We start from the raw sequence: 15,608 nt of genomic DNA on the forward strand, positions 1-15,608 counted from the left end.
GGGATTGTAGAATCCCAGGGCATACAGCTCTCGGATTCTATAAACCTTAGGTCCCTCTCCTCAACGGAAACCTACAAATACTTGGGTATGTCAGAGGCGTTAGGCATTAATGTCGCTGACATGAAACAATCGTTACAGACACGTTTCTTTGGCCGCCTGAATAAGGTACTAAAAAGTTCCTTATCGGGCGGTAACAAGGTGCGTGCCTTTAATGGTTGGGTCATGCCAGTGATAATGTACTCCTTTGGCATACTCAAGTGGACACAGACCGAACTGGACGCCTTGGATAGAAGAGTCCGCACACTGCTCACCGCAAATCGAATGCACCACCCGCGATCATCGGTAATGAGGTTATATATCCCGCGAAAGTGTGGGGGTCGTGGCTTCCTAAATGCCAAGACCCTCCATAATCGCGAGGTATGTAACCTCAGGGAGTATTTCCTCCGAGTGGACGTGGGGATGCACCGAGATGTGGTGGCAGTGGATAATGGCTTCACTCCGCTCTCTCTAGGTAAAGAGAACTGGCACAAACCTGTCGTACTAAGCGTCAAAGACCGCAAAGATGTATGGCAAAGCAAGGAGCTACACGGACGCTATTATCGGACCCTTCACGGGGCCGATGTAGATTTCTTAGCGTCCGTGGCCTGGCTACGCTTCGGAGATCTCTTTGGAGAAACCGAAGGGTTTGTATGTGCAATTATGGATGAAGTTATCATGACGAATAACTACCGAAAATATATAATTAAGGATGGTACAGTTGACATCTGTCGGGCATGTCACTGTCCCGGTGAATCCTTGAGACATATAGTTTCGGGATGTTCTCGTCTTGCTAACGGTGAATACTTGCACAGACATAACCAAGTGGCCAGGATTATCCATCAGCATCTTGCTCTGAAATACAAACTTGTGGAATCTGAGGTGCCGTACTTTAAGTATGTGCCCGACCCAGTTCTCGAAAGTGGTCATATCACACTGTACTGGGATCGATCTATCATCACTGACAGGACTATTGTTGCCAATAAGCCTGATATAGTGGTGATCGATCGATCAGAGCGTCGGACAATGATTATTGATATCACTATCCCCCATGACGAGAACCTCGTGAAAGCAGAAAAAGAAAAACAATTGAAATATTTGGATTTAGCTCACGAGGTTGTCGACTTGTGGGAGGTGGACTCGGCAATCATTGTCCCGATAGTTGTAAGTGCCAATGGCTTAATAGCCAAGAGCCTCGATCAACATCTTCGGAGGCTCTCGTTGGGCGTCTGGGTCAAGGGTTTGATTCAGAAAGCGGTACTTCTGGACACGGCGCGCATCGTGAGGAGGTTCCTCTCTCTGGAGCCCTGACCACCGGCAGCTTGGGCCCTGTTCCCGTTGCCGGTTGGACACTATTTTTTATATTTTTAAATGTATGTTGTTTTTATATATATTTAAAAATGTAATTTATATGTATTTTAATGAAATAAAGGAAATAATAATATAATAATATATCCTGGGACAACTCACACACGGTTATCTGATCCCAAGCTAAGCAGAGCTTGTGTTATGGTAACCAGACAACTGATAAACTTACTTATATATTTCTAAATACATACATATTATAGATAAATTACACCCAGACACCAGAACAAATGATCATGCTCATCACACAACTTTTGTCCTGGGCGGGAATCGAACCCACGACCTCTGGTACAGCAGTCAGGGTCACTAACCACTAGACCAACAGGCCCGTCGAATGTCGAATGTCGACCAATGACACAATGATAGCTAAAGTAATTCGAGTCTCGCAAATAAATCTATTGTATGCCTATCCTTTTCACTGAGATGGACTAACAAGTTCTGATACAATAAGATATTATATTATTAAGGTTATATCTCAGATATTGGTTAGTAAGTACTTAAGTAAGTTTTTCGTCTATCGAGATTTTTGTATTGTGTAATAACTAGCTACGCCCCGCGATCTTATCTGTGGTTTATCCGAATTATATTGTTCTTTAGTCGTTCAAAAACGAAAAACACAATAGTTTTGTTTCGTAATAAGTAGTCCATACGTTTGACACCGCGGGTCAACATAGTTGTCTTAACAATATTGTTTCCAGGGCCACTGCAACTTGTTGAATAATCTTGGAAAAAGACAAGCGACCATTGGACCGAATAGTCATTTTGGTGTTGTAGAAATGCTTTTTGGTTTGCCTAAAGTAAGTTCTCTTTTTGTTATGGTGGTAGTAAATTAATTGTGTGTATATAATGTGAAATTTTATAATTGCTTCAGTATATTCATTGTTTATGTGTCATGTATGTGTACCGCAATATTTATGCATAATTTGTTGTATTTGATTAATAGTTACATTATTGACAAGTTTGCAACGAATTTATAACACTTACTAGCTGACCCAGCTAACGTTGTTTTGCCTAATAAATTATTTCTAGTTATAGTATGTATTTTTAATCCAAAAAACAAAATATTTTTTTTAGTGTGAGCAACCCTTTTCAATAAAACCCAATAGATATTGGTAGATTCTCAGATACGATAATACTTATATAAAATTTGGTAAAAATCGGTTAAGCCGTTACGGAGGAGTACGGTAACTAACATCGTGACACGGGAATTTTATATATTAGATTCCGTAATATTCGTTCTAAATTGGACATGCAAAAATAAAATATTTATCTTTTTCTCCTATTGCGGGTCTGCTAGTAGACATTTGTTATAAAATGAGCAAACTCTTGCAGGTCTTTTTAGTTTTTTAATAAAACAATTATTTCATACAATACGGTATTTACATTCCATACAACAAAACCATGCCTTAATTTGTCCAGGTATACACAGTGGTGACGTCAACAAACTGCATATTACTGCATGTGGAGTACAGCGCGCTGGTGCAGTGCTGGGGCACGTTCCCGGACATTAGTCACCCCATTATAACGGTGATTCATGCATTTAATATCGCGTAATACGTAATACAACAACAGCACAGAAGCTTTGTGTGAACCCTCTGTGCTTGATGTATTGGAGCCTGTGTCTGACTGCTGTCGAGCTTTCTGTTAGTCTTAGTGGATATTTTTATTTGAATGTAATGATATTTTTATTTAAAAAAAATACCTTATCTTATTTTTAAAAAGGCTAGGATGGAAATGATGGTGATGAAAATGCTTTTTTAAAGATAAATTGCCTGATACAAAAAGGTACTGGCAGTAGTAGTTTGATGCGATGGTGATAAAGGTAACATGTATAATATGTAGGTACTTTAAAAGAGGTTGTAACAAATATGTCCAAATACAAAGCAAAATATACATAGCATGTCAAATCTTCTATCATGTATACAGGGTGTATGGAGAAGTAGTGACATGTTGCGTTTTCTATTTTTTGAGGGGTTTTTGGATTTCCACTTACTACTTCCCTCCTTAAACTGTATAGAAGACCAAGATAGATGAGAAGGCAAAAGAAGAAATTATTAACGACGCTTATTGACGAAATATGTTTCTCGAAATACGTTATATTAAATAGAAAATTCATTACGTTATAAGATCAAACAACAGTCAATATCGAGATATTATAGAAACAAATTCTAAATGACACTCACGAAAGTACAATTTGATTGGAAATTCAGTTAACTTTCTGCAACTCAATTTTCCTCATCGATTACGCGCCCACCCAATTTCCTTTGACATCATTCTGTAAATGTATATTATTGTAGCTATACCAATTCTTTAGTCAATAACAAATTAAATTTGGCCAATATCGGTCGGAAAATTAGCCTTGAATATTTTTGGTAAATGAACATATCATTTAGAAAAAACCGCAGAAGTTTCACACATGGTAGGTACATACCTATAACAATGAATAATATATGTCAAACTTCGGTCCAACAAGGAATACCTTATTTGAATAGTTTTATAATTTACTTTTTACTGTTCACGAGTTAGTAATTAGTTATAGAGTATGAAAACTGAAAAGGGCCAACTACAAAAAACAACAACGTAGTAAAACTAAAGATGTGTGTGATGAGTTGATTAAAAAATATGTTACTGATATAAACGCGAGCTCATTAACAAAATCTGTAATATCTTGTCTACACACACAGGTACTAGAAAACCACGAACTTAAATCGAAGGCAGCAGAATACGAAGACGCGAAACCTCTAATTGGTCGACTGGACGTGAAGACAAACAGAATCGCTGTAAGTACAACTAATTAATACCCAAGTTTAGTGAACGAACAAGTTTGAAAGTAAATGATTTGTTTGTAGCAAGAGATAAAGGAAAGTTTCGTGGTGCTCACCACCAGAGAACAGCGAGGCCATTACGTGAAGACCTTCGACAAGTTAGGGGTATTGAGGTAAACATGCCTTTGTGTTTTACGAGGTAAATTACTCTTAACTTTATCATCGAACAATGGTATTTTGTATTTAGTAATTGTGTGTGAAATATGGTTACTTTGGCACTGTTGCTTTTACGAAATATAATTAGTAGATGCGGTAGATGTTGTTTTGTTTTATTGTTCAAGTACTTTCTATCTGTTATAGAAAGCACTTGACGACGTGAACAACGGGTAAACATATAGATTCGTTTGTGCAACCTGCGGTAGTTATGAGTCAAATGTATAGATTACTATTGAAAAAGAATACTTCGTGATCTTTAATAACAACCTACGTAAACCGATTGTCCAAGTCCAAGCCCGTCGTCGATAATTAATTTGGAGGAATAAATATAACCGCAAGCAAGTTATCGGAGCTGCCTAATCCTAGTCTTGTTCGAGCTCGTTATTTTCAGCGATATCATTAATTTTACTTGCCTCTAATATCCATAACAAATCGCCTTATTTATTTATAAATTTCTTACATCTTTTTACATGAAAGCTTATTTATTTCACGCTGTCAGAACGAACACTGACTTAACAAAGGCTTTACTTCAGATTTTGCCGAAAAATAAAACGTAGCTCGAGTCGGACATTAGTCAGGCTTACCAATAGCAGTGTGGGATTTAAAACTGGGGTTTGTTTGAATGATCTGGTCTGAATGGTAAATGGTGGGCAATCCTCTTACCTTTAGGCTTATCTACGGATACGCGGCTTTTAGAACAGTTTGACTCATTTACTGACTGTAAAAAGTTTTTATTTGTTGCTCACTTACCAAGTTAAACTTAGGGAGACAATTTTTAACACAAAGTTTTGCTCTTTACTATCAACAGTATATACATTTTCGTGGACCCCCATTAACATCTTATGGACCCCCATTTTTTATTCACGCCTAAGTAGACCCCCAGCAAGTCTCTCGTGGACCCCTGTGGGTCCATCTGGACCGCTTTGGGAATAACTGCACTAGACTATCACTCAATGTAAATTAGTATTCATAAAAGACCTGATAACCTGTGTATTTTACAGACATATACGGTACATATTCATGCCGGGATGCATTACTCCCCACGGCATGTTCCTGAAGGTCTGGTGCGCCGTACGTTTTGCACTCGCCGTGTTCTACATATTCGGAGTGCCGTACGATATTGCTGTAAGTCTGTTTTATTGTGTTACCGCTGTGATAAGCGTGAGTAAGGTTATTTATGTTGTGATTGATCTTGTTGCTGGTATTTTTGTAAGTTTATTTCCTTTGAATGGTTGTGTTGTAACTTGAAATATGGGCTTGTGAGGGTATATCAACTATAACATGGTGATGTTCATATAGTATCATCAGTCAGTCAGACACTTCCAACTTTCCACAGCAATACCTACTTACTTTCTTTGCTAGGTAGTGGTAGTAACAGTCAACATTTCCTTTTTTTATTGTGGTGTAAGAATCGAAATACATCCCCAACATCAGCGTCGTGCCTTGTATTGATTTTTACAAGACTAAGTCAGGTTGAAGGAAATATTTTTTTTTCCTAAACCTCCTTAATAACGAGTAGACAAATTACTCAATTAGATCAATATTTCAGACGAAGCAACACAAGCACGGCGGTCTGTACAACTGGTCGGACGTAGTTCTATACATCGATATATTCATAATGGCGTACGTGGCATACTATAATGATAAGTCTCTGCTTGTTACACATCCATTACTTACCGTCACGAGATACTTGAAGCACGCGTTCTTATTGGATTTCATTAGTGTATTCCCTTTTGAAGAAGTGGTAAGTTAGTTTTTTTTATTAAAATATCCTTGAGGTATTCCATCCATGTATTATATTCGATGCTATAAAAGCTATGATCTTAGACACAGGCTTATTTTTTTATGAGGAGGTAATAAATTGGTTCTTATTGTTACAGTTTAGGATAGTAAATGATAACACAGATATGGATCTATATCGACTGAACAGAATGCTTTTGGTAAGTAATCTAACAATAAACCTGCACCTATACTTTCACACTTCAATTGAGTAAAAGAGATAGAACTATCTACACAGCTCCATTCCCTTCTGATGAATGTCATTAAACCCTTAAAAACGTAATGAAACAAACGCTTTACATAACAGTAAATTTCCTTTTATTTAGGTGACGAGAATAACAGGTGCCTTTTCATACTGGGCAAGTGACATAATGCGACTAAACCCCGCCGTAGTCCTACTGAAGTTCCTACCTATAGCGGTGACCCTTGTGAACTTTGCAACTGCGTTTATATTTGTGAATGCCTGCGAACCCTACTGGCCAGAACATTCACACTACATACTTGTTAATTGTTCGAAGATATTAATCATCTCCAGTAATAGATATGAAACTAGATGTAAGTTGACTTTATTTTATAGATTTCATGAAAGTGTAGTACTTAATGAAATGAAAAATGATTAGTCATCTGTCACATCGTAGTTTTAACTGTTGTTGGCTGTAATTCGTGAGCAGCTAATTTGAAAAAAATATATATTTTAAAGATTTTTATGAAAAATAAGGGTTTTCTATTCCAAATGGTATGGGCCTTCAACTAACGATTTCTCATTTATTCAAACTAATCATAAAAGACTAACAAGGCAAAATTTTAAACGGAAAAAAGTATGAAAAATCTGATGTTTAGGTGCTACGAGCTACAGACAGATATAGAGACACAGGTAGGTATATCGGCCTAACTTAAAGTCTATTCTCGTCAAAATATTTTGTGAAGAGTACTAACTTAACACAATACCCCAACAGCAGAGTATTTCAAAATGTAACAAATAATCTTGTCATTGTGGTCTCCCCACAGATGCAATCACCGAATATGTATACACGTTTTACTGGGTTTACGAAGTCTTCGTCGGTAAGTACTTACGTAATTGATACTATGGTTACTGGTAATGAATAGGATGCTTACCAAGAATGTACAGAAGCACGGTATTTGTATACAAAATTGTAATTTGTATTTGTAAGTGATGTTACTATTGCTGAGGGTACGTTGTCCGTCCCCATCTATAATCATCAGGCTCTACTTCATGAACCTTAATAGGTTATAGTTAAAGTTACAGATACAGTTAAAGGTTTAACAGATGATGTATTTCTGCTGCGGCTAATAAATACTAAAATTAAGTTAATCAACGATTGTTACGGCCATACATTTATTGGTGGGAGAGCCAATTTTTATGGAAACTTTAGTGTCGCGAATCCTGCTTCCAAATTAATTTATTTTTATGGTAGTAGTATTTTATGCGAATGTATATCTCAAACATACGATGAATGCTCATTCTTTAATAAAATGCCGCTGTAAAAGAAAAAAAAACCTTTAGTGCAGTGAGTCATTAACTGGCTACATTTAGCACAAAAAAAGCTTTCTTTCGAATATAACTTTATAAAAACCTTAAAATTCATCCTAGGTCTGGGCTGCACTCCCGTAGGCATGACTAACTCCGTGGACCTGTGGCTCGTGATGTGCTTGCAAATCACCGGCTTCCTATATTTCGCTTTCATGTTTGGATATGTGGCTTCCACGCGATCGGCCGCCGCGCACGCTTTGTTGGAACATAATGTACGTTGAAGTCTGAATACCTTTAGTGAGGGCTTACAACGATGGTCTATAACACTATACTATAGTTAGGCTTAAAATCTCTTTACTTGAAGAACTCCCAATAAACAAGAGCCTTTGAGAATCCGTTTATAATATAATTACTCATCGATTTTAAAAATATGATGAAGTTATATAAGGCTTTAGACCAATCTCATGTGTCAGGTTACAGTGGTTAGAGAGACATTTGATTAGCCGCTCAAAATTATTTACTCATATTTATACAAATGGCAGCTGGTCAAAAATAATTACCACTTACGAATGTGTAGCAAGCCGTAATTGTACCCGTTATCTCCCGCTATGGTGAACTTTAGCGAAATGTTCTCTCGTAGTGGGGCATTAACTGCGGCCGCTATTGTTCGGCTCGTGTAACTCCAAATAAAAACTAATTGCTTCAGAACACCGAAGTTCAGAGTTTCCTTTAATGTTCTGTATGTTCAGAGTTATTATAAACCAACATTTTACAAGATGATTTCAAAATACGACGGCTATATTGTTAGCTCATATGGCGAGATACGCCAATCAGTGCTCAATAAAGGCTGCTAAAGGAAATTTGTTATATTGTTTTCTATTGTGCTACAAGCGTTTCAATAACCTTCCAAGCCGATCAATTGGTAAAAACATAATAATCGTTATATGAAACGAAATCGATCCTCGACATACAATTGTTGCCAAGTGAAACCGTAATTGTTTTTATTCACAAAAATGTGTCGTGAGTTGGGCTGTATAAATTCAGAACCAAATTAAATATACTCGTTACAATAATAGTAAAACGTAACAATGAACAGATTCTAATTAACGGCAGAGATAGACCGTACTGTTAGTGTAGTACGTTACGGCTAAAGTTGCGTCATTAAAAATATCACGACTTTGCAGTTCCAGTACAGTAATTATATTAGTTTTAACGAGTTCAGACCTCGTTTGTTTTATAGGAAAAAACAAGGGATCTGACCAACTTTCTGTACCAAGAGAACGTCGACCCTATGCTCACGGCGAAAACGTTGAAATATTTCGAATATGTGTGGAAGAGAACGAACGGCAGCAACCCACAGGTAATAACTTCTCGTAAATATTCTACAACGTGCTACAAAATGTAGTTACTCGTAGTAAAGTGTAGTATTGTAAACATCGAAAAACAGTGTTACAGTGGTCACGTACTTGTGAAATACTGCGTTATACACTTTTTACTGAAAAAGTACATTAATTCTGGTGAAACGCTGACGGCTGGTGCGGTAAAACATTTTTATATTTGTGAATGTGTTTGTTTAAGTTTATATTTTACAATGCCGGCACTACACTGCCTCTGTAAAAACAATGACTTGATGTTATATGTATGAACACGAATTGACAAGCAGGATTTAATTTATGTTTTTTTGTTTTGTAACTCCCTGTCCACGCTTTAGATGACGGGCCTGTTGGTCTAGTGGTTAGTGACAATGACTGCTATACCGGAGGTCGTGGGTTCGATTCCCGCCCAGGACAAATGTTGTGTGATGAGCATGATCATTTGTTCTGGTGTCTGGGTGTAATTTATCTATAATATGTATGTATTTAGAAATATTTAAGTAAGTTTATCAGTTGTCTGGTTACCATAACACAAGCTCTGCTTAGCTTGGGATCAGATAACCGTGTGTGAGTTGTCCCAGGATATATATATATATATATATATATATTTGAGAAGATGAAATTGCTTACTTTTTTTAATGACAACAATATAATCTCTCTGTATCTACTCAATACTCGTAAGCGATTTTCTTTTAATCTCGCTTTAACTAAGCAGTTTTATCTCCAATATCACTGCCGAATCGGATACCCAAAGTAGGAACATTCAAACCCATTAAGAAAAAAGGGAAATAATATATCACTACCAAATAATATAGAGCTTTCTCTTTCTCCTTCATAGTAATGGTTCGTAGATGTCATAATACGGGGGATAGTCTATCAGTTCGCACGACCGCAGGTGCTATTCATTGGTGACAGGTGCGGGTCGTAATGTCGCTTCATCATTTTGTCCCTAATTTAGATCTCGCTCGGATAGCAACAATGATTTATTATTTAATTATTAAATGAATAATGTAGCCTTTATGCGCCTACCACGAATTAACTTTTGTAAAGGCGTCAGCTTATGTTTTGCGAGTAAAATGGAATATTTGGTCTGAATCTATCCCACAGTGGGGTTGAAACCTATTTTCAGAGTAAATACATTAATATTACTAGACACGATAGTCCTGTTTGTGAATAAACAATTGTTATTGTAAAGGGTTCCATTAAAAGTTAGAAGTACTTAGTTTACAAATTCATAGTTTTACTAGCAATAGTTTTAGAATCGTTTATCTTTACGATGTGAATGTATAAACGGTAATAATATTCTTTAATATGATAATTAAATAGACCACCAGCCACTGTGCTGTGTTTTATCCACTCTTGTAACAATCAATTGTTTTTTATTTATGGTGATTTCTTTTTCATGAGGATAAATGAATTTAGCGATCTTGCGATTAAAAGAAAATAGTTTTACCTACTATAATATTGCTTAAATCAAATATATATTATACGCGTGTTACGGTGTACGAAATTGAACTCCCGAAATGGCTCAACCGATGCTCATGAAATTTTGTGTACACCCTGGGTAGATAAGAGTTTTTTCTGCATCTTGGCAAAATAACGTTTGTAAGGACTAGTACTATCTGAAAGTGTAAAAAAATCATCTCTAAAATTTGAATACAAATAAATATCTTTACTCATCTCAGAAAATCTGTCGCTGTCTCAACTCGGCACTAATGGAAGACACACTGGTGTTCATGTATGAGAAGGCTCTCCGTGAGGTCCCACTCTTCGGGAAGGTGGAGCGCTCCTTCATCAGGGTCATCACGCAGCATCTGCATGAGATGTACCTGTTGAAGGGAGATACCGTCATACAGTGCAGGGATATACAACCACATATCTATATTATATACAGAGGAAAGGTATGTTGGTATAGTTGTAGTTATTTGTGATAGTTTGTGTGATACTCACTAGTAGAAAAAGATAAAGGTGTAGTTTTTTATGATAGTTTGTGTGAAAGCTCAGGAGTAGAAAATGATATAGGTGCATACTGGATGATGGTAGCATTCTGGTTTTAAATCCATAAAATAAATAAGCAAATACACACATGTAAATATTGAATTTAATGAAAACACGGATTGAGATAAGCATTTTATGAGAAAACTTACTTAAATAATATGGCCCACAAAATCAATTTTAATCTGCAAAACATCAGAATATTTGATCGTTGCAATACTTTTTATGTTTATTTAATAATATAAAACATTGTATATCATGATTACTTATAAAAAACCCGTTGTAAACAAATACTCAATCATTCATTTGATTACGTAGTTTTATTTATTAGACTTCAATCACATCATAAACACAACGAAATATTTCGTCCACATAAATATTCTAACATTCCCGAGCTTTGTCCAAACACCTTATTTATATTCATAGATATTTTACTAGGTACACAAGTCCTTGTCAACAGTCAATCCTTCAAGTCAAATATTGTTCGAGGTAAATGATCGGGGTATTATATCCGTGGGATACGGGATCGCTGGCTCACTGGCCAGGGCCCCGATTCTGCTATTTTACAATGACCGATGAATGAATGGCAATTGGATTAAATTTGAAATTATTCCTATTCTCTTCAGCATTTTGCCAATACAATAATTGGAAGGTAATTTTATTGACCTTGTGTGACCGTCCTGTACTGAATTTATAATTATTATGTAGAAAAATACTTAAGGGAATACGAAAATTGCCCTTTTAAGCCAAATTTCATTCATTCATCGGCCGTTGCAAATAGCAGAATTGGGGACCTGGAACAAAACGCAAGGTTTTTTATTATTCCGTTTTTGCACATCTCACTAGGTTCTGTACCCCTGTATTGTAAACACGGGTAGACGGGCAAGGAGCTTGTAATGTTCGACCCCTGACCCTTTTACTGTCTGGTGACAACAATTTTTTGTCTTTCGGAGTATTGTATGTAGAAATAATAGAAATGATATGTTGTTTAGGTATGTGTTTTTCGAAGGGTCGATGTTATAGCGATGCATGCGACAGATACGAAGGTTATTGAATCGGTAAACTAAAAGTAACTTAAGTTTATGTTGATCTAAAGATAGTAAGGCAGCCATAATTATAGAGTTATTTACTTTTCGGATCACTTCATAATAGTAAAGAAAATGCTACATTACAGTACATTCTCGTACAAAATAATGAAATTTCAGGTAGACGTATTAACATCGTACAATGAGATGATTACTTGTATGGGTCCGGGTGGAATGTTCGGAAACTTTACGGGCGTAAGTAGCTTTACAGACAATGAATTATCATTATTTATAGCTTTTGAAATGTAACTGTTTTTTGTCCCTTGAAATCGAATGAAACGAGTAAAACAAATTAAAAATGTCATTTTTTTGCAACTACGATGGTAAGACGATGCTCCACACTGCCTTTAGTGGCATCTTGCTTCGACATCCACCTCATTCCAGCCTTAGCTTATAGTTCAATATATTCTTGAGGAAATACTAGGAATACCAGTACATGAAATATCTCCATCATATTTCTAAAACATTTTCAGCAACCAATATCGTGTTCGGAAGTGACGATTTATGCGAGTCGGAGTCTCGACTTATTAACTATACCAAGTGTGACTTTCTTCAACTTGGTGAAATACTATCCTAAAATACAAGAACCTTTGAACAAGGCATTCGAAATGTCTAGAGATTATATTTTGCCTATAAATATGGAGATGAATGATGATGATGATTCTTCTGAAGGTATTGTTGGATTTTATTTTTGTAGGTAACCATAGATGTTGAAGTTTTATCTAAGACTGGCTGCTCGCGAAGAAAATATAAGTTGGGATTTTTTTCGGACTTAGTTTTAAGGCTTGCAAGCACCCTCTTCCCGTTTTTTGTTATACAAAAGTACTTTTCTAAAAAATACTTTTTAATTTGCCAAAATTATGCAATATCATGATTATGGATTGTAATTGTTACATTTTCATGTGGCCACAGTACGTTAAAGTCCTTTATTCTTTTCTGCACAAACAAAACATAATATCGTAAGAAACAACATCTTACTAAGCCATGCTATTATGTAAATATAATAAATTTACTGAAACAAGTCTAAAGCCAACACTCGCTTATAAAAGATATTCGAGTAATATAATAATTGTATCGTATTCGAGAACCAAACCGCGCGCACATCCCGTACTCAATTATTTGCGCATTAAGCTTGATTTTATTGAATGACCTACATATCAAAATTTTAATCATACCTTCATGCTCGTACATGTCAAGTGGAATATTGGTTCTAAATAATAAGTGCTTTTGTATTACAGAGGATTCGACGTACGATTTGACATCATTAGAGTCTGGTGCGGATTCTAAGAGTGGATCTAGTCGGTTTGATTTGTCAGGTAATTGAAATTAAAACTTCGAATTGCTTACTTTTATTTTCACACGTCCTATTTCGCCTATCCAGAGTCCAAAATGTGGACAGTTTATTGGTCTGTCTATTTTTTCATAATAAGGTTCATCAAAATCGGTTTAGCGGTTTGCTTGTAAAAGCAAGACAGAAAAAGTTCATGTCATTTTTTTTATACATACGTCTATTAAAGTACAAAGCTAGCAATAGTGAACTGTGCTTGTACAAACATAATCAAAACTAAAACGAGACTTTAAACACTAACGTGTTTGCGAAATGGCGGGATTCAATCCCATCCTATCGACATTCCACCCTTAATAAAAGACAAAAACACACCCCCATCACTATTTCCTGTTCCGTAACAAAGGCCTGTCATCAAACTATCGTGTTCCTAATCCGTAGGGACTCTTGCAATGAGCACGTCACAATCGAACGTAAGCCAATCGAAGTCGTCGGCCAGTGTCGGCACGTATCACAGCTATTCGCACGCTTCGAATCTGCTGCGGCCCGGCACTCTCATGTTTCAGGTAAATTGATACGCGGCGAAAGACTAATGACGACTCCTTTAGTAGTTTGTGATTTTCTAGGTGTTCTAATTGTAGTGTTAAGTGATTGCTATGCTGGTAGACGTAGTTTAGTTGCTTTTGTTAGTTGAATTTCGTACTCAAAGGATAATATAAAATTTAAAAAAGACACGACAAGACAGTAAAAAAATCGCTACAAAAAATATATATAAGAGAAAATAATGGTTGATACAAGCATCAATCTGATAGGAGGCCATTATGTTTTATAAAAATATTTATTCTTTTAAACTACATTAATTAATTACTTAATTTATTAAGGTTTAACGACACCTTGTGTGTACACTGTACAGTACCTAATGCTTATGTATATTAATAACTATGTCACAAATTTATTTAACGTACTATGTACACTGATTTCTCCAAGATTTCTGCTCCGATTCACCAAGAGTTTGATCAAATTAGGCTTGGTGCCAACTTCAGTCAGTAGGTACCAAGCTGATATGCTAACTTCATTTGACATTCAGTTTATCCCGATGAAAGTTGTTTAATGCAAAAAAACCGAAAAATATGACCCAACTTCATGTATTATGGTATAAGTGCAACGTAGATAAATACATTTCTGCGGTATTTTGTTATTTATTGGAAACGTAAACCGTATCTAAATATTAATGTTCGGAATATTGTATTATCGATATGCGTGCTTCAATATTAACCACAGAGCAATAATAACGTAGGTAATTATATATTTGTATTTGAAATGTGGCGTAAGCCTTACTACTAAAATTTAGTATTTTGTTCTATAATTAATAACAATAGGGCTATATTTAATATTCATGTACCTATTGCTTTTTTATACATACAGTGTTGTTAGTTTGAAATGTAAATCGAATCCTACCTGCTATCCATTGCTTTGTTTGTATATGGTACTAAGAGCTTTTAATACGTTGTCTGGTTGTCTCACTGTCACTCAGTAATCAAATCTTGCAAGTTGATTTTGGGTCCGATTGACCTGAAGCTTTGACAATATTAATAAGTTTATTTGACAATAATAAAGTCAGCAAAAAGTTTTTTTTTTATAACAATACTGTACTGAATTACTTATACCATCTGACATCTATTGTCCCGGTACTTCAATATTTTTAAACGTAAGTTAACATCTCTATAAAGTGTAAACGACTCCGTGGAGGTTTTAGTTTCGCGATGGCGCTAAGTTTTAATTCGTTGTAAATCTCTTTAAAAAGTATTGTGAGCGAAATAGAGCGAGTTTAATGTAGAGGTTTTGTCATCCTTCGATCCGTGGATTAACTATATATAGTTAGTATCCTGTCTCTACAATTTAGCAAAATTGTTTCAAACCAATTTGGTTGGCAAAATCACTTTGGTGGCAACTTCATCTCTTAAAGCAGAAATTTAGATGTGCAAAATATAGATGCCGTTACAGGTAGAGTATTGAACTTCATGAGGTACCTTAACTCCTCTTCCAGGAGTCTTACAAATCGGTCAAGTGCAGGTCGAACTGTTTTAGATCCTGCAAAAAACTTATAGGTAACCGTAACAATTGTTATTTTAAGTCGAATTTAATAATAATAAACTTTTATTGCACTAATTGTGGTTACATAATATGGTCTTAGTATAAGTTTACAGCTCTGCACAA

At 35.8% G+C, this 15,608-nt stretch overlaps 1 protein-coding gene across 1 annotated transcript in view; it reads left to right on the top strand.

The window, feature by feature from the left end:
• Positions 1–15,608, top strand: part of LOC113492021 — a 44,645-nt gene that overhangs the window by 19,972 nt on the left and 9,065 nt on the right. The window contains exons 22-37 of the mRNA XM_026869296.1: positions 2,100–2,198; positions 2,821–2,928; positions 4,086–4,181; positions 4,251–4,339; positions 5,384–5,507; positions 5,932–6,126; positions 6,263–6,322; positions 6,488–6,716; positions 7,170–7,223; positions 7,774–7,925; positions 8,894–9,013; positions 10,712–10,927; positions 12,227–12,301; positions 12,580–12,778; positions 13,345–13,422; positions 13,833–13,957. Coding sequence (XP_026725097.1) covers positions 2,100–2,198; positions 2,821–2,928; positions 4,086–4,181; positions 4,251–4,339; positions 5,384–5,507; positions 5,932–6,126; positions 6,263–6,322; positions 6,488–6,716; positions 7,170–7,223; positions 7,774–7,925; positions 8,894–9,013; positions 10,712–10,927; positions 12,227–12,301; positions 12,580–12,778; positions 13,345–13,422; positions 13,833–13,957 — 2,019 coding nt within the window. The remainder of the gene's footprint in view (positions 1–2,099; positions 2,199–2,820; positions 2,929–4,085; positions 4,182–4,250; positions 4,340–5,383; positions 5,508–5,931; positions 6,127–6,262; positions 6,323–6,487; positions 6,717–7,169; positions 7,224–7,773; positions 7,926–8,893; positions 9,014–10,711; positions 10,928–12,226; positions 12,302–12,579; positions 12,779–13,344; positions 13,423–13,832; positions 13,958–15,608) is intronic.

This window comes from Trichoplusia ni, chromosome 3, assembly GCF_003590095.1.
Source record: "Trichoplusia ni isolate ovarian cell line Hi5 chromosome 3, tn1, whole genome shotgun sequence".
Lineage (NCBI taxonomy): Eukaryota > Metazoa > Arthropoda > Insecta > Lepidoptera > Noctuidae > Trichoplusia > Trichoplusia ni.